The following is a 20,754-nucleotide window of genomic DNA, read 5'->3' on the forward strand; positions in this document are numbered from 1 at the left end:
GATTCATGGACTGAAAGATAGCTTCTAGATGCCCAATTTAAGGCAGCAGGGTGGGAACAAAGCATAATAGGTAGGTCCTGTTGGTGTATGTGTGTGCTTGTTGGTACCCCGGAACTTGAACTCAGGCCTCTAGCTCCCTTGACTTTTTCCCTCAAGGCTGGTGTGCTACCACTTGAACCAAGGATCCCCGTCTGACTTTTTTCCAGGTTAATTAGAGATGGTCTCACCGGCTTTTCTCCCTGGGCTGTCTTAGAATCAAATCTCTGTCTACTATGGAGTGTCTGAGAGTTAGTCAAAGGCAAATGGAAAACCAGTAGCTATACTGTTTCCTTAAATTATGTTTTATACCAGATACCTAACTGTATTCATTCCTCACTCTCCCCTGTGCAAGCAGGTTAGACCAAGACTTCCATCCAGCTGATTGCAAAGGTAGAGAGGATGCATGCTCCTGGTTTTTTGGGAATGCTCTTTTCAACTCTGGCTTCAGACCAGAGTACCCAACTTATTCTGTTACATTTCTCTAACAGAAAAGTTTAGGGTTCTGGTTCATGCTTGATGATGACTTAGTTTGGATTTAGGTTTTTATATCAATGCTAACTTGGATTAGTTTGGAAATTCTGTAATTAACACTGATTTCTAACATGCCAAACACATTATCAGTGTTTTTGCAGTACTAAGATTTTATCAGGGCTTTTCACTTGTTAGGCAGGTGCTTTACCACTTTAGCCAGGCCTTCAGTCCTTTTTGCTTTATTTTTGACAGTCCTGGCCCTTGAACTCAGGACCTGGGCATTGTCTCCAAGCTTTTTTTGCTCAAGGCTAGCTTGCACTTTAGCACTTGAGCCACAGCTCCACTTTTGGTTTTCTGGTGGTTAATTGGAGATAAAAGTTTCGTAAACTTTCCTGCTGGGGCTGGCAAAGAACTACAGTCCTCAGATATCAGCCTCCTGAATAGCTAGAATTAAAGGTGTGAGCCACTGGTGCCCACCTTTTACTTTATGTTTTATATCAGCTGTCAAATGAGTGCTGAGTCACAATTGTGAGCCTGAATCACAATTCTTCGTACAGCTTTCCTTGTAGCTAGGGCAGTTTGTTTGTTGAGATGAATTCTCATGTTTGCCTAGGCTAGTCTCCAAATACAATTCTCAAGATCTTTGCTACCTGAATAGCTGAGACTACAAGCATGAGACTGTGACAAGTCAAATGTTTTCACAAATAAATACAAATAATTATACCATTAGTCAGCTTTTTTAAGTTGGAAATTGGGAAGGAGGGGATTTTTATTCCCTCTATGTATTGATAGCACTGGGGTTTGAACCAAGAGGCATGTGCTTGTTAGGTACTTGACCTCTTGATCTCATGACCCCAGCCCCTTTTGCTTTACTTATTTCACAGGTGGGGGGGGTCTTTCATTTTTTTCTTCAGGCCAGATGAGACTATGAGTTCTATAAATACTTGCCATGTATCTGGGGTGATGGGTGTGCATCACCATACCCATCTTTTTTTTTTTTTTAACTGAGACAAAGCATCACTAACTTTTTGCTCCATCTGACTTAAGTCACAAGTCACAATCCTGATCTCTGACTCTTGAATGCCTGGGACTACAGAGGTAAGTCAACACACTCAAGCAGTAATTACATTTTATCCCTCTCAGTATAAAAGAAAGCTTTAAAATAAATGGATTAAGTATTCAGCTTTACGTTCTAGAAGACAAAAATTAACCAAAAGAACAAAATATTTTTTATAAGAGTTGAACAAATGAATTACAAAACAGCACTTCCTAACCTAAGTTTGAGGTTTTGTTTTTGTTTTTTCAAATCAGAAGTTGATTCTTCGAAAGAAAGAACCCAGTGCAATAGAATAGCACTAGCCAAAGCTGGAGGATCAAAAAGTAGAAAACAGATATGTATGTGGGAACAGACCGGTGGATGGCATGGGAAGAATGGTAAGACTACTGTGCACATTACAGTGATTTAAGGTTACAGAAAATAAGGGTGCCAGTAATTTGAGAAATGGATAAGATAGTCAAAGTAGTACCACCAAATAAAGCACAAGGCTCAAGTAAGTTTTTCTTCTGACTGGTTAAATATGTGATTACTTAAGGTATTCTAGAGTAATTCTTTCATTGAAAATATGGAAGCTTTCCCAATTTATGTTCAATGTAATCTAGATTCCCAAACTCGATCAATGAAATTTCTCTTAAGTAAACCAGTTTGTGTGTGTGTTCTGGACTTGGGGCTTGGACTCAGGGTTGGGCACTGTCCCTGAGCTTCTTTTGCTCAAGGTTAGCTGCCTACCATGAGCCACAGCCACAACTCCACTTCTGGCTTTTTTTTTAGTAGTTTAGTAGTTTATTGGAGATACTCAAACTGAACTCTATAACTAATCCTTAGCCCCTCAGCCATAGATATCTACAACCACAGGATGTGAATTCCTTCAAGGCTCAAAGGATGCTTTCTGGCTTTCCATGTATGCTAATTGATTTTTTAAAAATATCTCTATAAAGTTTCATTTCTTTTTTCTATGCATGCCCTCTAGAGTTGTAAAAGGATGACAAGTCACTCTGTACTCAGCTGATACTATAGCTGTTGTGATAGCGACTGAATATCTCCCGATATCTTAGAATGTCTGCAGCTTATCCAATAGTACTGTTAGTGGCAATTGGAGTCATTATATCATCACACGTCATGGGTTGCTAATCTTTTTCCTAAACGAGGAAGCGATCCCATGTTCCTTTGAATATGATTGCACAATTGCATTTTGCAGGACTGTTTCCTGGGCCATCTTCTGGCACCACTTACTGTATAAAATAAGGGTAAGGATCATGGCACACTAAGATCTTACGATGAACAGAAGGCAGAGAATAAGAGGAATGTGACATAATAGGCTGAATGTGAGGTATGGGGCCCCAGACTGCTATTACCATTAAAAATGAAAACTGAAGGAAGAGATATAAGGAGCATAGAAGTAAAGAATTGAGCAGATTGGTGGGGCAGCTAATCAGGGTAGGAGAAAATAAAAATGAGAGAAGTATATGCAATGATGTATAAGCCTGTTTAATCAGAAGTCTTGAGATCACTGCTAGAAAATTAATCAGTTCTCAATGATTTTATCCTTTTGTGCATAAGATATAATCTTTATCTCTGGTCCAGGTTTTTCCCCTTAAACTCAAGTCTTTCAGTTGCTGACTGCCGAACCTTTCAATCTGATTGTCCTTAAGGAAACAAGTATAGTAGACTATACATTTGTCTTACTGAAGAGAGCCCTGACACTCCCACTTCCTTTTGTCCATGTCTGTAACCAGTCCCAGTGCCCATAGGTACAACATTCATTTTTGGAGATAAATTTGCAGACATTAAGAGTGTTTGTAACATATCTAGTGTGTCTAAAAGTATGAAACCCAATTATGCATTCTCTTAAAAGAACTAATTACATACCATTAAAGTCCCAGTGGAATTCCCTCGGTAAGTCCACCACTTCTTCCCATCAAGACTATACATGATAATAAATTGAGAGATGTAGAGGCTGGAGAACTTCTGACGGGCGCCCTGGGTCTTGATGCCATGAATAATCATTGGTGCCAACAGATCCACCTACCAATGAAAACAATTTATTCTAACCTGGTTTTAAGTGTGTGTACTCCAGAAATTAATTATCAGCTTAGGAAAAATCTGCATTGCTACAGGTTTGCACATCATGATGCTGGACATGCAAGTGAATCAGGTACATACATGGCATAGTTGTGAAGTTGTGGATAAATGGTGGGAATGAGTACAGAAAGTGGTTATCAAGTTCCTTGCTTCCTAGCAAACTAGCCCACCTACAAATCATTGTTATTTCTTCTACCTTCACATCTGTTGTACAGTGCATCCCCAAATCACTACCAGTGATAAGCTGCTACACCTTCTTCAGTAATGCATTTTGAGGTATATGCAGTTGCATATCTCCACTGGGCCTGTTGACGACAGACTACACATTTCTTTTTTAATAAGGGCAGACATGAGATTTGCATTTGTAGCTCACCTTAAATTTGCCTTGGACAGTGCTACTCTAGAGGAAATTGAAAAGTGAGAAAATGTGAAATATTGAGTCTTTTAAAAAAGAAATTTAGGCCGGATGCTGGTGGCCCACACCTGTAATCCTAGCTACTCAGGAGGCTGAGCTCTGAGGATCATGGTTCAAAACCAGCCCAGTCAGGAAAGTCCATGAGACTCTCATATCCAGTAAACCACCAGAAAACTGGAAGTTGTGCTGTGGCTCAAGTAGTAGAGTGCTAGCCTTGAGCCGAAGAGCTGAGGAACAGCGCCCAGGCCCAGAGTTCAAGCCCCACAACTGACAAAAAAAGAAAAAGAAATTTAGTTAGCATAAACAATATTGCATGTATTGCTTCCATCTTAGTTATTACACTAAATTTGAGTAGGTATTTCTTACTACAGTGGTAGTAAGAAAATTTAGTGGTATAAAATTGCTTGTTAAATGGGGGATTTAGCCACTTGTTTAGTGTTAAAATGAAGAATACTGGAGGACTCATTTGGAGGCATTCAACAGGAGAATACATGGTCTTGAGAGGTGATGAGTTAAATATTATAGAAAGCATATACATGTTATAATCTCAGGAGATAAAAATAGGATACACTGGCATACTTTATTCTGAAGTCTTTTTAACTGTATTTTTTTTTGTCTTTTCTTTTTTGGTACTGGGGATCGAACCCAGGACATTGCACTTGCTAGGCAAGCGCTTTGCCACTGAGCTACATCCCAGCCCTATGGAAGTAAGAGGGGTTTCTGTTGTTATTGTTTTTTTATGTCGGTCGTGGGGCCTGAATGCTGTCCCTCAGCTCTTCATCTCAAAGCTAACACTCTAGCACTTGAGCCATAGCACCACTTCTGGCTTTTTCTGCTTATGTGGTGCTGAGGAATCGAACCCAGGGCCTCATGCATGCAAGGCAAGCGCTCTACCACTGAGCCACCTTCCCAGTCTCTGTTCTGAAGTCTTTTGTTTGAGGTTTTTTTTTTTTTTTGCACAAGTCATAACCCATTCTATCCTTTAGTTTCCTCATCTGTTCACTAAGCTTTAATGGTAGGCTCAAAGGACATGCATAATGGTTGAGCTTCCAAGGTAAGTAGGTGATGTGATTGAATGATTATTCCTGCCATTGATGTCATTTTCTAACCTTGATCCAGGAAAAGGGTTCCTTGGTGCTCCAGGCATTGATTGATCCAGAATAATGAAGTCTGGCCAGGTTTGGGGTCCACTGTCCTTTTGCCAAGAAAGGAGAAAGGAAGGAGAGATTATATAAGAAAGGAAAGAGAGATTATGTTCAACTTGATTGATCCTAAACACTTGGGAACAAAATCACTCTTTTGATAAGTTAAACCTATAAGATAAAGGAATACAAGCTTTGTATCCTGGCAGTATTGATAACTATCTAATGGGTTTCTTGCTGCTATTGCACATGCCGTTTTCTGAAATTGAATAATTTTGTTGAGTGTTAGTACCTATAATTAGCTGATACTAGAAGTTGTTATCAGCAAATACCAAATTATATAATCTATTATCCAGTGTGTATTATTGCAGAAAAATCAGAAAATGAAAACTAAGAATAAAACATTTAAAAAAAAAAAGCATCACCTTTCTATCCAGGCACAGACACTAACTACAACTTTAATAAGTAATTCTCACGCTTGTTTTCTAAGGAGATTTTTTTCCTTTTAAAATAGGGGTTGGCAAACTTTTTCTCTCAAGATCTAGATAGAAAATAATTTAAGAAGCCGGGTGGTAGTGGCTCATGCCTGTAATCCGAGCTACTCAGGAGGCCGAGATCTGAGATTTGTGCATCAAAACCAGTTCTGGTAGGAAAGTCTGTGAGACTTATTTCCAATTAACCACCAGAAAACCGGAAATGATACTGTGGCTCGAGGTGGTAGAGAGCTAGCCTTGAGTGAAAAAACTTAGCCCTGAGTTCAAGTCCCATGTCCTACCATAATAATATTATTAATAATAATAGCAATTTAAAAGTGGCAGGTTATATGATCTCTATTGAAACTAAAAAATTATATATAGATAAATTCATGTAGCTATGTTCTAGTTTGAGTTTATGCATTCTGGAATTTGAATTTTATAATTTTATACGAAAAAGTTTTCCTCAACCATTTAAAAATGGGAAAATTAACTATCTGAAAAAAGAAGGGGTTGGGGGAAATAAGAGTAGTGGGGATGAAATGACTTAACTACATTATATGCATGTAGAAAAATGTCACAATGCAGTCCATTATTTTTGTATAATTTATATATGCTAATAAAAATGGGAAATGTTCTTAGCTCAAATACCATACAAAATGGGCAGTAGGCTGGATTTGGACTTCGGGCAGTAATTTGCCAACTCATATTCTAAAATTTTGTGTTAAACTCAATAGGTTCTGTCCAAGCATAACTGCTCACAAGAAAGTGTAGCTATCTGCTACAGTCAAGAGAATAGACTCGGGAAGATATTTCAGGGAGCAGTGCTCTTGCTCAAGTCAGGTGGATGTGGCCTGAATTAAGATGGTGGCAATGGGAAATAGAAAGAGATATATTTAAGAGCTAGTATCTATGGAGTAGAGTTAAGAAAAGCATGGAGTTGTATGCCAGTGGCCAACCCTATAATCCTACCTATTCAAAAGGCTGAGATCTAAAAATAATTTAGATCCAGCCCAGTCAGACAAATATGAGAAGCACTTATCTCTCTTTAACTAGCCAAAAGCCAGAATAAGAGGTTTGGCTCAAGTGGTAGAGAGTCAATCTTGAGTGGAAAAAGCCAAGGGAGATAGAGGCCTTGATGTCAAGTCCCAGTACTGGAACAAAAAAGAGAAAGGAAGGAAAGAAGGAGGAAAGGAATGAAAGAAAAGAAAAGAAAAAGAAAAGCATGGGAATTACACGCTTATTTGAAGCTTTCCAACAAAAATAATGAAAGATAAAATCAGCACAAATATCTTGGAGCAAAATTAACAGTATTTACCATATTGTCCTGAAGCTGTAATTTGAAAATCTTTAATGTGTCCAGAAGCCATTCCCAGGGGAATCTGACACTCTGAAATCAAACAGGGGGAACATAGTAGCTACAAGTATACAGAATTCAATTTCTCAAGTCAATAAAAATGGGAAAACATCAAAAATGTTTTGAGCCAAGTAGTTTATTTGTCATGTCATTTAACTCATTCCAACAGATAAGTGCTACAACTCTTCATAAATTACGATGGAGGAAACTATAGTCTATAGAGAAATAAACCAGTGGTGGTTCTCTTACTTGTTTAAGATTAATTCTCAAACTCTTCCAAATGATAGTTGTGGATTATCTTTGGTCATTGAAAGAAAGTTAAGTTACAAAATCTTCTATTGTGAAAAATGAAGTTTTCACCCATTTGTGAACTAATAGAGGTTTAAATTTTACTTAGCTGCCAGCATATATGTCTTCCAAGGACTACTGTGGCTAAATATTTTAAATTTAATGATGATATGAGCATATTTTTATTTATTGACAATGGCAATCATTCCCAAGGAAAAGGAAAGCTGTACTGCAGTAAGCTAAGGTGGCAGCGAGACTCTGCCCATAATATTACTCACGCTTGCTGTACACCAGAAAGAGAGTGCTCATCCCAGCATTTAGGTGCTCGCCAATAAGGCATTCAGCCCGCCAAATCCCAGCTTTGGATGGTAGCATTTCCACTGTCTCAAAAACACCTTTTCAAAACCAAAAGGAACACAAATTATTTCTTTGTACTAAGAAATGTGCATGGAATACATTGGCTTAAGCAGAATACCAAAGTAGAATTACAAAATTTAACATTAGGGGCTGGGAAGGTGGCTCAGTGGTAGAGCGCTTGCCTTGCATGCATGAGGCCCTGGGTTCGATTCCTCAGCACCACATAAGCAAAAAGAAAAAAGCCGGAAGTGGCACTGTGGCTCAAGTGGTAGAGTGCTAGCCTGGAGTTGAAGAGCTGAGGGACAGCGCCCAGGCCCAGAGTTCAGGCCCCATGACCAGACCCCCCCCCCAAAAAAAAAAATTTAACTTTACTCTCAAACCCAAATTGTTGCTATGTGATTACTAATGTCAGAGGCATTGGAGACTGAATTCTGACCATCCCTCTTCCAGAATATGAGACAAAGTGAGGTTGGATACAGGAGAATGCTTCTGCATTAGGATCAGGATACACTCAAAGCATTTTGGAGCAAAAGTGTCTTTCCTGTTTTCCAAATATGAGCTCCAAGTGATAGAGAAGTCAGAGTGAGGTCTTCTTGGATCCAGATCACCAGACAAAGTAATCCCAAAAGAAAGAAGCAGGAGCAACTTAGGAATGAGTGACAGGGCACACCTAGACTAAAGGTGGAACAACCAAGCCAATGGTACTTCATGAGAATCCCCAAAAGGAGTCTTTGGGAAGCTCCTGAATGGTCCTAATAAGAAAGTCAGACTTAATTGCTAGTCTAATGCAGACACAATGAAGCTAGCTTACAACAATGCTGCCAGTTGTGAGTAGGTAAGAACTATCTCATTCTCTTATGTTAACCTATCCATGCTGGAGTTCAAAAGAGCCCTTAACAAGAGGTTGGAGTTGGGAAGCACAATTTGCCAAGGGAGAGAACAAAGGACTCAACTATATATCCTTTTCTCAATGCAGACTTCCAGTCTGATGCAGGCTCAAGTTGGGGGAGGGAAGATTGAAGTTAAATGAAATTCAAATGTTTGTGTTACTGTTTTGAGACAAAGTCTCATCGTGTGGTCTGAGTTGTCTTCAAATTCATGATCATTTTTCTTCATCCTCCTGTGTGCTGAGATTATAAGTCTGCACCACCAAACCTAGTTACATGTATAAACAGATAACTCTGGGTAATAGCTGGTAGCATGTTGGTTCTGAGATTAAAAAAAAATGAAAAAGGACTCCTAGCAAAGTGCTATGAAGTTAACCATTCATGTATTGTGTTTATTTTGTAGGAATTTTATGTACCTGAAATAAACTTGTTTGGTTGATATTTATTTCTCTCTGTAAGTAGGCTAATGTTACTTGAGGGCAGGGAGCTTGTCTGCTTTGTTCTCTGATTATATTATTAATGCCTACACCATTTTATGTAAGTGCTCAACAAGTGCAGTATGTAGAATAAAGAGCACAAACTAGTTCACACCTGGATAGAGGTTGTACACAGCCATTCTGTACTCCTCTGTTTTCCGTACAGTAAACACATGTCCACTGAAATGAATAGAATGGATGTTTTCATTGCTGCCCATACTCAGTAGATACCATCTAATCCTTTGATCCTGAGCCATTACTAAGCCAGGGAGTGTATCCATCACATAGCCATTGATTGCTGGAAAAAAAAAATAGACAAAGCTGTTAAAATCTATTATGATGTTGCTTCCCTCCATTCCATGAGAACCACTGATGGCCAATTATATGTATTATGTATATGGAATCATACAATGTTCAAGCTCATTTTTAAAAAGTATATACTGTATCACTGTATTTAACAGTAATATTTGTGTGTGGGATATGTTACCATGGAAGCGATAATTTTCTTTTAAAGAGGAGTCTTCCTTTTGGATATTACAGGATGTCCTACAGTTCCTTTCCATATTTTCAGTGAAGTACCAACTCTTAGTCTCATCAAAGATAGTGAAAAACAGAGCAAATTCCTGTACTGTTACTTGTCTCCCATGAGCAGGACTCAGTGTGTTAGTGCGACAGATCAGAAGGGGTCCAATCAAGCCTGAGTGCATGTCCTTCTCCTAGGGAGGAAAGACACAAACTCTTAGGAAAAGTTTTCTCATCCACAAACCAAATAGATTGCTCAACATTTGTGCTATACTATCCTGCTTCCCAGTCTTCCCAATATAAATCCATCCTCAGTAGATTCCAGGCTATTTCTAAGACAAATATGATATCACCTCTCCTATTTAAAGCTTCTCATTGTGTTTAGGATAAATGCCAACATCATTAACCCTCAGTCTAATGTCCATTTTCTTTAAATGAGAATATGGCTAGTACAATGAAGACCTCCTTACCAGATCAACATCAGAGAAGTAAGCCCAGGCTTTGCAGTCAAACTCATCTTTCGTGGGTGCCATGTGATGTTGGACTTCCCAAAAGTAAGTTTTTGTTTCATTTGGTTTGACAAAGTTTTTTCTGGGTTCTGCTCCTTGTCTGTTATCTTCCTTATAAAAAATGAGACTAGAATAGAAAGAGTAGGGACGAGAGGCTTGATTTTTGAAAGTTACCTGTAGAGGAAAAAAATGCAAGAATCATCTCTTAGGTCATTTAATCTTTAGCTTAGGTTATACATCTCAAATAGGAATCTTCTGGTTTTTATGAAGTTACAAATATCCTAGAGGAAACCGAAAGATATTGTTAGAACAAAAACCTACAGATCTATGAAGGAAAATCTGAAATGATTGTTGGGGATGGAAGGAGGCTACTGGGGCTTAAATTCAGGGCCTGGGCATATTCCTTAGTTTTTTCACCCAAAGCTGGTGCTCTACCACTTGAGTCACACCTCAACTTTGGGCTTTTTGCTGGCTAATTGGAGAGAAGATTCTCATAGGCTTTCCTGCCCAGGCTGGCTTCAAACGGTGCTCCTCAGATCTCAGCCCCCTGAGTACCTAGGATTACAGATGTGAGCCATCAATGCTTGTCTTGAGATTTTAAATTCTAAAGTTAAGACAAGAACTTAAGACTGGAGGTATAGCTCTGGTGGCAGAGCACCTGCCTTGCAAATGTAAAACACTGAGTTTAAACCCCAGTATCATATGGAAAGTAAGATAAAATTCAAGTCAGAAAAAATGAAGCCATAATCCTATGGTATTAGATCTTTCTATATTCTTGTTATAGCCAATCAAATGAATGACTTTTATTTTTTTAAATATTTTTGTGTTAGTCCTGGGGCTTGACTCAAGGCTTGAACTCAGGGCCTAGGTGCTGTCCCTGAGCTTAGTTTTACTGAAGGATACAGCATTACCCCTTGAGCTACAGCTCCAATTTTGGCATTTTTATGAGTGCTTAATTGGAGATAAGAGTCTCACAGACTTTTCTGCCTGAGCTGGCTTTGAACCATAATCTTCAGATCTCAGCCTCCTGAGTAGCTAGGATTACAGGTATGAGCCACAGTGCCCAGCTGAATGGCTATTTTTAGAATAAAGGACCATTGACACTTGTCTTACAAAATGACTAAAATAACTTGTAGTCTACAGGAATTATTGATAGATTAAATAGCTAAATGTACAAATAAGTTGCAACAGAAATTATAGATGATTTTTAAAATCTCTCCACAGAAAGCAATTTTTATAAAACATAAAACTAGTAAACCATTTAACAACATGAATACCAGGAAGCTTTAACATGTTCAGGGGGGAGACAATAAAAAGGGGGACACATGAATGGAGGGATGAACGATGAGCAAATGCAATCATTATAGTCAATGTATATTACATAAAAATTGAACTACAGAACTTGAGGGTGATATAGGGAAAGATGGGGGAGAATGCTTGAGTGGGGTAACACTGATCAAGGTGCATTGTACTCATAACTTGAAAAATGAATAAAAGAATTAAACCAATGAAAATGTCAAGGAGGAAAGTTTTATGGACTATGACCTAAACATTCAAACCTGTTTTGTTTTCAAAACATCACATGAGAAATTAAGACTTTTTTTATTAAATAAACTTGGAAAAACTATTTACTAAAATTATCAATGGTTAGCATCTAATATTAAGGTAATTTTAATAGAAGTACTCCCTCCAAAAAGACAAATTTGCAAATGACATAAACAAATAGTCAATAAGAGGAAATCTTAAAGCCTTCATATACATTTCACTTCTGGAATTTTATCATAGCAGAAATACGATTGTAGAGCTTTTCTCTTTTTAGCAGAGCAGGGATTTATGCTTACAAGGTAACCCTTGAGCCCCATCTCTAGCCCATTTTACTTTAGTTTATTTTTCAGATAGGACCTAGTCTTGAACTGTGATCTTCCTACTTCTGCTTCCTATTGGGATTGCAAGTGTGAATCATCACACCTTGGCTTGTTTTTTTGAGACAGAGTCTTACTAATTTTGTGCAGGCTGATTTCAAACCATATACTTCCAGTCTTTGCTGTCTGTGTAGCTGGAATTGCAGGCATGTTCCATATCATGCTGAGCCCTATAATAGACTATTATACACTAATTACTAGAAAGTGTTCTGTGATGACATAAAAATGTCTACTGAGGCTGGGCACCAGTGGCTCATGCTTGTAATCCTAGTTACTCTGACGGCAAGATCTGAGGATTGCAGTATGAAGCCATCCCAGGCAGGAAAGTCCATGAGACTCTTACCTCCAACAAACTACTCAGAAAACCAGAAGTGGCACTGTGGCTGAAGTGGTAGAGTGCTAGCCTTGAGTACAAAGACACTCAGGGATAGTGCCTGGGCCCTGAGTTCAAGCCCCAGGACCAGCAAAAAATGTTTATTGTAAAATATTTAGTCAAAAAATAAGTAAAATTCAATGTGGCATAATTGTGACTACATAAAGAATAGAAAAATGTATAGGAGAAACAGTACACACACTAGTGACTCATTCCTGTAATCCTAGCTATTCAGATGGCTGACAGCTAAAGGATTGTGGTTCAGAGCCAACCTAAGCAGAAAAGTCCATAAGACTCCATCTCCAAAAATAACTAACAAAATGCAGAGCTGGAGGTATAGCTTAAGTGGTGGAGCACCAGATGAGCAAGCAAGCTGAGTGAACACAAGGCCCTAAGTTCAAACCCTGCTACTGCCAAAAGAAATAAAAAGAATATATTTATACAACAAAGATAATTGGGATTCCTTTTCAACTTCTTTATTTTGTTTATTTTTTTTTTTGTTCATTTGTGAGGCTTGAATTTTTTTTTGTTGTTGTTTTTGTTTGGTTGTAGGGCTTGAATTCAGGGGCCTGGGTGCTGTCCCTGAGCCCTTTTGTGCTCAAGGCTAGTGCTCTGCCATTTGAGCCACAGTGTCACTGCTGGTTTTTTAAGTGGTTAATTGGAGATAAGAATCTCATGGGGACTTTTCTGCCTGGGCTGGCTTTGAACTATGATCCTCAAATCTCAGCCTCCTGAGTAGCTAGGATTACAGGCATAAGCCACTAGTACCCAGCTTACTTCAATTTTTTTTTTTGGGTTCGGTTGTGGGGCCTGAACTCTGGGCCTGGGCGCTGTCCCTCAGCTCTACAGCTCAAGGCTAGCACTCTACCACTTGAGCCACAGCGCCACTTCCGGCTTTTTTCTTTTTGCTTATGTGGTGCTGAGGAATCGAACCCAGGGCCTCGAGCATGCAAGGCAAGCGCTCTACCACTGAGCCACCTTCCCAGCCCCTAACTTCAAATTTTTAAAATATGAGAATACTTTATCTTTATAATCAGAAACAAACTACATATATGGAATTAGTTTATTTTCATAATTCCATTGTTTTTAACTCACCACAATGTTGTCTTCAACTTCTGCTCTTATATATGGTCCCAAGATGCCTAGGTGTTCATTTAGTTCTCCACGGTATAAAGGTTGACTGAAGGAGCCATCAGTGAATTCCTGGAAAACTACCTTCTTGAACTGAGGAGCACTGCCACTCTGATCCCTGGAGAAAAAGTATAGAAAAAGTAGTATTATGATGGACAGATAGGATGAATTACTTGATCTCATTGCTCTCATTGTTTCTGACACTTAGTAGAATTGGTGATAGATTGTCCAGAGAAGTGGGTCAAGGAGGAGAGAAAGGGGCATTGAAGACAGCTTTCAGGTTTCTGGTTTGGCCAAATGAAAAAACATAGCTATGTAATTCTGAGAAGGGGAGCCCTAAAGGGGAAGTAGGTTGGATACATGGTTTTAGACATATGGAATATGTGTATGAGTCAAATTAACAAATACACAGAGGTCAAGAGTTTGCAAATTTTTCATGTTTTCACTTTACAAGACATCTAAAAAACATTTTGCATGGTCATCTACTCTGTCCTCCTTTACTTTTTCAAGCCTTTCCTAATACATCAGATCTATGAAAGCAGATTTTTTTCTGTTTTGTCTGTTTTTGCCTTTTTCATATTTTTACCTCATGTTTGTATGCCCTTAAAGAATATAGTTCAGCTTTTGAAGTATCTAAATGGAAAATAATGTTTATACCTTTTTTCTTTTGCTAAGCATTATTATTAATCTACATTGCTGTGTGTATCTATAGTTTATTCCTGCTGTGGCATAGTGTACTGTTGTGTCAACATATCCCAATTACATACAAGAGCGTTCTTTGTAAATTTGGATGCTTACACCTGATATGAACCTTCTGTTAAGTCTTTTGATGACCAATACAAGAGACATCCATTTACCCCAAACTCTCACAAATACACTGCATTGACCATACTTTCATTTTTAGTAATCCTGGTGGGAACATTAGTATTTGCCTCATTGTAGATTTATTTTGTATTTTCCTAATCAGTACAGTACTATCTTCTCCTATTCTGTAGCTGATCTTATTCTTTTTATGTTATCATTCAATATGCATAAGTTGATAATTTTGGCATAGTAAAAAAATCTCTCAAGGTAATTTTGTTTTGTATCTCAATGTCAGTTCTCTTTCTATACCCTAAGATTAAGGCATTCTCTTATTTCTTTGTTGCTAAAGTATTTATGATTTTATCTGTCTTCAATGGAGAGAGAGAGAGAGAGAGGGAGGTAGAGAGAGTTGTGAACTAGTTATCCATATCAGTGGTTTTTTTCATAGATACCAAAAATTTCAAAAATTTTTTTACTGAAAACTGCTATTCAGTGATACTTTTGCTACAAATAAAGTGCATGTGTACATATGTGTCTATTTTCTGTTTTTCTATTGTTTTATTTACATATATGTTGATTCTCAGACCAATTGTCATAACTTTTTGTGTCTAGGGTAGTCCTGGGGCTTGAACTCAGGGCCTAGGCACTGTTGCTGAGCTGCTTTTGCTCAAGTCTAGCACTCTGCCACTTGAGCCACAGTGCTACTTCTGGCTTTCTGGGTAGTTTAGTGGCGATAAGAGTCTCAAAGACTTTCCTGCCCCAGCTGTCGTCCAATTATGATCCTCAGGTCTCAGCCTTCTGAGTAGTTAGGATTACTGGACAAGTCACCAGCACCTGGTGCCAATTGTCATACTTGTAATTACTATAATTAAAATAAGTCCAATTATGCAATAAAGCAGTTCCTCCCATCTTGTTCTTCTTGGCTCTTTGAATTTTTGTATTAATTTTTAGAGAAAGCTTGCTGAGATCTATAGAGGAAAAGACTTGTTGGGATTTTCATTCAGGCTATATTGAATTAAATCACTTTGGAAGTAATTTTCTTTTTAAGTATGTTTTTCAATCTATGTAGATATTATATCTTTGCATTATTTCTCTGGTACTTGGGATTGAACTCAAGGTCTTGTCCTTGCTACATAAGTGCTCCACTACTTGAGTAATGTACCTAGTCCTTTTTTATTATAATTTTTAAAGATATTTTAAAAGGATCTTGCAGTAGCTTTGCCTAGCTAGCCTTATACTATAATCCTATTTCTTCTGCCTCCTGAGTAGCTGGGACTGCAAGTATGTGCCACAATGCTCAGCTTGTTTCTGAAATAGGTTCTAACTTTGGACTCTTCTGGCCTTAAATCATGCTCTTTCTGTTTCTGCCTCCTAATTAGCTAGGATTATAGACATGTACCACCACATCACATCTGGTTATACAAATGTCAATCTGGCTACACACACACACACACACACACACACATGTTTGTACATGTAATTAGCATATATTACTTATACAAGGAAGTTTATTGTGACATTTTCCACATATGTATATACTATTTAGGTATTTTTAAAGGTTCTAATTTCCCATAGATATTCACAGAAAATTCAATGCAAAGATTTTGATATATTTATTTTTGGTGCTTATTATTATTTTGTTCTATTCTGCATATTAGTTTCACTTGCTCATTATTTCTCCCCTGACCAAATCACACAAACCTAACTTCTTCCTCAGTTTGTGGTCTCCTAGAAAGTATACTTTGGTTATTGGTCACTCTCAAGGGACAGATCTCAAGGAAAAATTTGACAGAAACCATAATTATAAAAGTCACAATAGAACTCTGTTAGGTTTTTCACTGCTATGATAAATAGGAGAAACTAATGATTGATTGATTGATTTGAGACCAGGGTGGTTTCAAACTAATGAGTCTCCTGCATGAGCCACCATGCCTGGCTAAGAGAACAATTTAAATGGAGGAAAGATTATTTTGGCTCATGGTTTCAAAGGTTTCATTCTATTGTCTAATGCATTCTGTGAACTTGTGGAGAAGCAGAGCATCATGGCAGAAAGGGTGGAGTGGATCAAAGATGCTTACTTCATGGATGCTGAGAAGCAGAGAGGAAGTAATAGGAAGGAACCAGGGCAACAGCAAGATAAAGCACTGAAAGACATGCCCCTAATGACCCATTTTCTCCAAACAGGCCCCAATTTCCACAGTTTCATTACCTCCAATAGTCTATATAATTATTAATCTGTCAATGGACTAAGCCTTTTGTTAAACCAGAGCCCTTATGATCTGATCATCTCTGAAATGATCTTACAAACACACCTAGAAGTGTGCTTCACAAATCTCCTAGGTAACTCTCAATGCAATGAAGTTGACAGGGCTAACCATTACAGGAGACATTTTCCAGCTGCTAATAAGAATAACGTTCTTCTTCAGCCCAGCAAACTTTTTTTTTTTTTGGTCGGTCATGGGGCTTGAACTCTGGGTTTGGGCGCTGTCCCTCAGCTCTTCAGCTCAAGGCGAGTGCTCTACCACTTGAGCTACAGTGCCACTTCCAGTTTTCTGGTGGTTTATTAGAGATAGGAGTCTCAAGGTCTCTCCTGCCCGGGCTGGCTTTGAACTGTGATCCTCAGATCTCAGCCTCCGGAGTAGCTAGTAGGCGTGAGCCACCAGCACCTGGCTACCCAGCAAACTTTTAAGCAATATTATCTATGTGCTAATGCAGCACAGATATAGCAATGCTGACGGAACCTGAATGGTTATGGATAATTACCTTAGAAATGAAAAACACTGCTTCTATTTTTGCTGTCTCCTCCCATATTGCCACAATGAACACCTTCAGCAAACACATTCATTTCTTTTTTTGTTTGTTTTCAGTTCTAGGGATGGAACTCAGGGCTTTTTGCAGGCTAAGCAAGCACTTTACCTCTGAGCTACACCTCTAACCCTTGACTGTGACATTCTTGACATTGAAGCCCACATTGTCTCCAGGAAGAGCTTCACTCAGAGGTTCATGTTTCATTTCAGCATGTGATATTGAAGTGGGCAAAGATGACTACCTTGCTGAGTCTGAGAACATCAATCAGTCTCACGGTACCAGTGTCACCAGTTGTGTAGATCCCCTGAAAGTGCTGCTACAAGCATTTGTTAGTTGGCCAAATTATTGGAAGGATATAAAGCAGAACTAAAAGCAGTACAGCTTCACTCACATATCCATTTTCAAAGATGGTTTTCCATCTCTTGAACAAAAGTATGTTAACTATTTGGAACTGTAGCCTATTTTCCTAATTTAGGATTGACTTCTTTAATAATTTCCTCATATCTCTTCTAGCTGTATGATTGTTCAGTGGAATCCATCTTGTTAATACAGACAATTAATTGTTTAACACCTAGTGGGTAAGCCAGAATGACATGATGGAAATATTAGCTTTGAATTCACCAGCACCAGCAGTAACAATCAGGACAGCACAAGCAAGTCTGAGATGTTCCCATAATCATGTTTGGGGGAATCAGTAAAGTCTCTGGGCATGGATAAAATCTCTATGTTCTGGAGCATCAATGATAGTCACATGATAGTTTGTGGTCTCAAATCTCCACAGGGAAGTATCCAAGGTGATAACAGCTTTGTTTATGCAAGACCCACTAGTATTTGAAGGATCACTTTGCCATCTCAGCAGACTCAATTTTTATGGTGATTCTGTTGATCACACCACAGTAGTAGTGGACTTGCCTGAATCCATATGTCTGGTGATAAAGATGTTGATATGAATCTTTTCCTTTCCTGGTTTTGGCTTACATTTAGCATTGGGTAGTTTTCATGAAATCTGTGTTCTGGCAGCAAACTTGTAGAAAAGGCAATTCTGTATATTTCCCTCTTTTTGCTAACCTTGGCCTTAATACAAGCAAGATGATTCCAACTTGGAGCTTAGTACTTCAGGAAAACACTGATGGACTGATAGACTGATGGTTCATTCTTTTTTTTTTTTTTTTTTTTTGCCAGTTCTGGGGCTTGAACTGAGGGCCTGGGCACTGTCCCTGAGCCTCTCTGTGCTTAAGGCTAGCACTCTACCACTTGAGCCACGGTGCCACTTCTGGCTTTTTCTGTTTATGTGGTACTGAAGAATGAAACTCAGGGCTTCATGCATGCTAGGCAGCACTCTACCTCTGAGCCACATTCCCAGCCCTGATGGTTCATTCTTAAAAACCCACTTCCCAGTTTTGATGGCCTGACTGTGTTGACACTCAGGACTCTTCTGTGTTGCAATATCCTCAGTGGCTATCCATGGTTCTGGACCCTCTCTGCATCCAGTCCCTCTCCAGAGCTTGCCCAACATTGCATTGCAATTCAACCAGCTGCTCTTCTACAGGAATAAAGAACACACCATGGCTTTGCTCCAAGTGCCTGCTGGAGCTGAATTTCTTCTTATTAAGTCTCCTGATATGGAGGTCCTCTGTTGAATTGGGATGGAAGAGGTTGCCTTCTTCAGATTAGTTTTCATTTCCAAGGATAATGCTTCATTCTGTAAGTTTCCATTCACATTGACTGCAAGCTCATTCATACATGGAGCTACACATGCTTAACAAGGACTATCCTTCTTTGTTCTTTTGTAAGGTTATACAATAATTTGTCTAAGTTAGCTCAGGGAGGGATGGAGGCATAGCAAGTTCATTGGGAAGATAGGGATTTGGAGTCATCATCATGAGTTACCACCTGGTGTCAGCCTGCTGGAGTGACCTCTGATTTTATTACTTTAATAATATTTCATTATAGAGAGTATTTTATAGCCTGGTTTTATCCCACAATAATTACCTTTCCATTTCAGTACATTTTCATCTTATCCAATATTCAGTCCATAATCAAATTCTGTTTGCTTAAAAAATTATAGCCACAATGATCCTCTGATGGATTAGGGGTGAAAATTGGAAGAAAGGGATCAGGATTAACTTCAAGGTTGGAAGTTTGAATAACTGAATGGATGGAACAGTCAATTCAGTTAATAATTATTAACAATTCATGTTAATAATAACATGATTGATGATTATGAAATGAATCTGAAAGAGGGAAAATTGATGATGTATGGGAGAGAAGTGGAAATAATGGATCAATGTTTTTCATGAGAGAAGAAGGAATGAAATCAAGTATAAAATTGGTGTGGTGGGCTTTCTTTCTTTTTTTTGTCAGTTGTGGGACCTGAACTCTGGGCTTGGGCACTGTCAGCTCTTCAGCTCAAGGTGAGCACTTTACCACTTGAGCCACAGCGTCACTTCTATTTTCTGGTGGTTGAGTGGAGATAAGAGTTTCACGGACCTTCTTGCCCCGGCTGGCTTTGAACTGATCCTCAGATCTCAGCCTCCTGAGTAGCTAGGATTACAGGTGTGAGCCACCAGCGACTGGTTTGGTTGGCTTTCTTTAGGCATATAGATGATCCATTTGATACTAGAGTATCAATAAAGAGAGGTGAAGATGAGAATCAGGGCCCCCGATACTTTCAGCTTTTTATTTTATTGCAGCAGTGGAACGGCTGATTCAAGGGTAGCATGGGTTATTTCCTTTTGGTGGTGTTTTAAGACTACTGGGTTCTGAGAGCACAGTCTTCCATCTCTTTCTTGCTTTTTCCAAGTGCCTCTCTTTGGGGTGAACTTTTTACCTCATTTGCTGCTAATGGGCAATTCATTTCACATACTAGAGTATGTGGGCCTCAATTTCAGTAAATATGTTGGATATTAATTGCACAGTATCAGAGTGAGGATGGTGAAAAACATGGAGACAAGGAAAAGCAGAAAATGTAAGATAGAAATCAAGGAGAACATAAAATTCAGTGGACTAGGGAAATATTCTGTGGCTGATGGGCAACATAAAGGGTTGAAGAAAATGTGGAAAAGTGTTATGAGTATCTAAAGGGAGCTCTATCCTTCTTCAAGGACCTATAATTTCAAACTATTGCTCACTTCCACCTTTTCATTTCCCAACCACACACCCTCCAGTCATATTTGTTCCTTTTTGTCCTTCAAATATGCTACACTTGCCCCATTTCCAGGTTCTTTACATTTTCTATTCCCTCTTTTTGAGAACATTCTTTTTTGGGAGGGGAGGGGGAGGGTTGGTCACAGGCCTTGAATTCAGGGCGTGGTCACTGTCCCTGAGCTCTTTCACTCAAGGCTAGCTCTCTACCACTTTGAACCACAACAACACTTCTGGTTTTCTGGTGGTTAATCCGGGCTGCTTTGAACTGGGATCCTCAGATCTCATCGTCGTGAGTAGCTAGGATTACACAAGGGAGCCACGAGCACCCAGGAGAACATTTTTCCATAGCTTTATCAGTTGGCATTTTATTATCACTTAGGATTCAACTCCTAAAAGAGGATTTCTTTCCCCACCACAGTGAAAGCAATACTTACCAGCTACTGTACCATATTGTTCTATGATATTTTCTGAATATTCCCACTGAAATTCCTTTA

The 20,754-nt window shown here is 38.8% G+C and overlaps 1 protein-coding gene across 2 annotated transcripts in view; it reads right to left on the minus strand.

The window, feature by feature from the left end:
- Window positions 1-20,754, minus strand: part of F8 (coagulation factor VIII) — an 83,909-nt gene that overhangs the window by 16,709 nt on the left and 46,446 nt on the right. For both annotated transcript variants that reach the window (XM_042667468.1, XM_042667467.1), the window contains 8 exons: window positions 13,466-13,619; window positions 10,037-10,249; window positions 9,532-9,760; window positions 9,160-9,342; window positions 7,603-7,719; window positions 6,998-7,069; window positions 5,174-5,259; window positions 3,437-3,592 (listed from right to left, as the gene is read on the minus strand). In XM_042667468.1, the coding sequence (XP_042523402.1) occupies window positions 3,437-3,592; window positions 5,174-5,259; window positions 6,998-7,069; window positions 7,603-7,719; window positions 9,160-9,342; window positions 9,532-9,760; window positions 10,037-10,249; window positions 13,466-13,619 (1,210 nt within the window). The remainder of the gene's footprint in view (window positions 1-3,436; window positions 3,593-5,173; window positions 5,260-6,997; window positions 7,070-7,602; window positions 7,720-9,159; window positions 9,343-9,531; window positions 9,761-10,036; window positions 10,250-13,465; window positions 13,620-20,754) is intronic.

The sequence above is a fragment of the Dipodomys spectabilis genome, unplaced genomic scaffold (genome assembly GCF_019054845.1).
Source record: "Dipodomys spectabilis isolate Male_0828 unplaced genomic scaffold, ASM1905484v1 ptg000411l, whole genome shotgun sequence".
NCBI lineage: Eukaryota > Metazoa > Chordata > Mammalia > Rodentia > Heteromyidae > Dipodomys > Dipodomys spectabilis.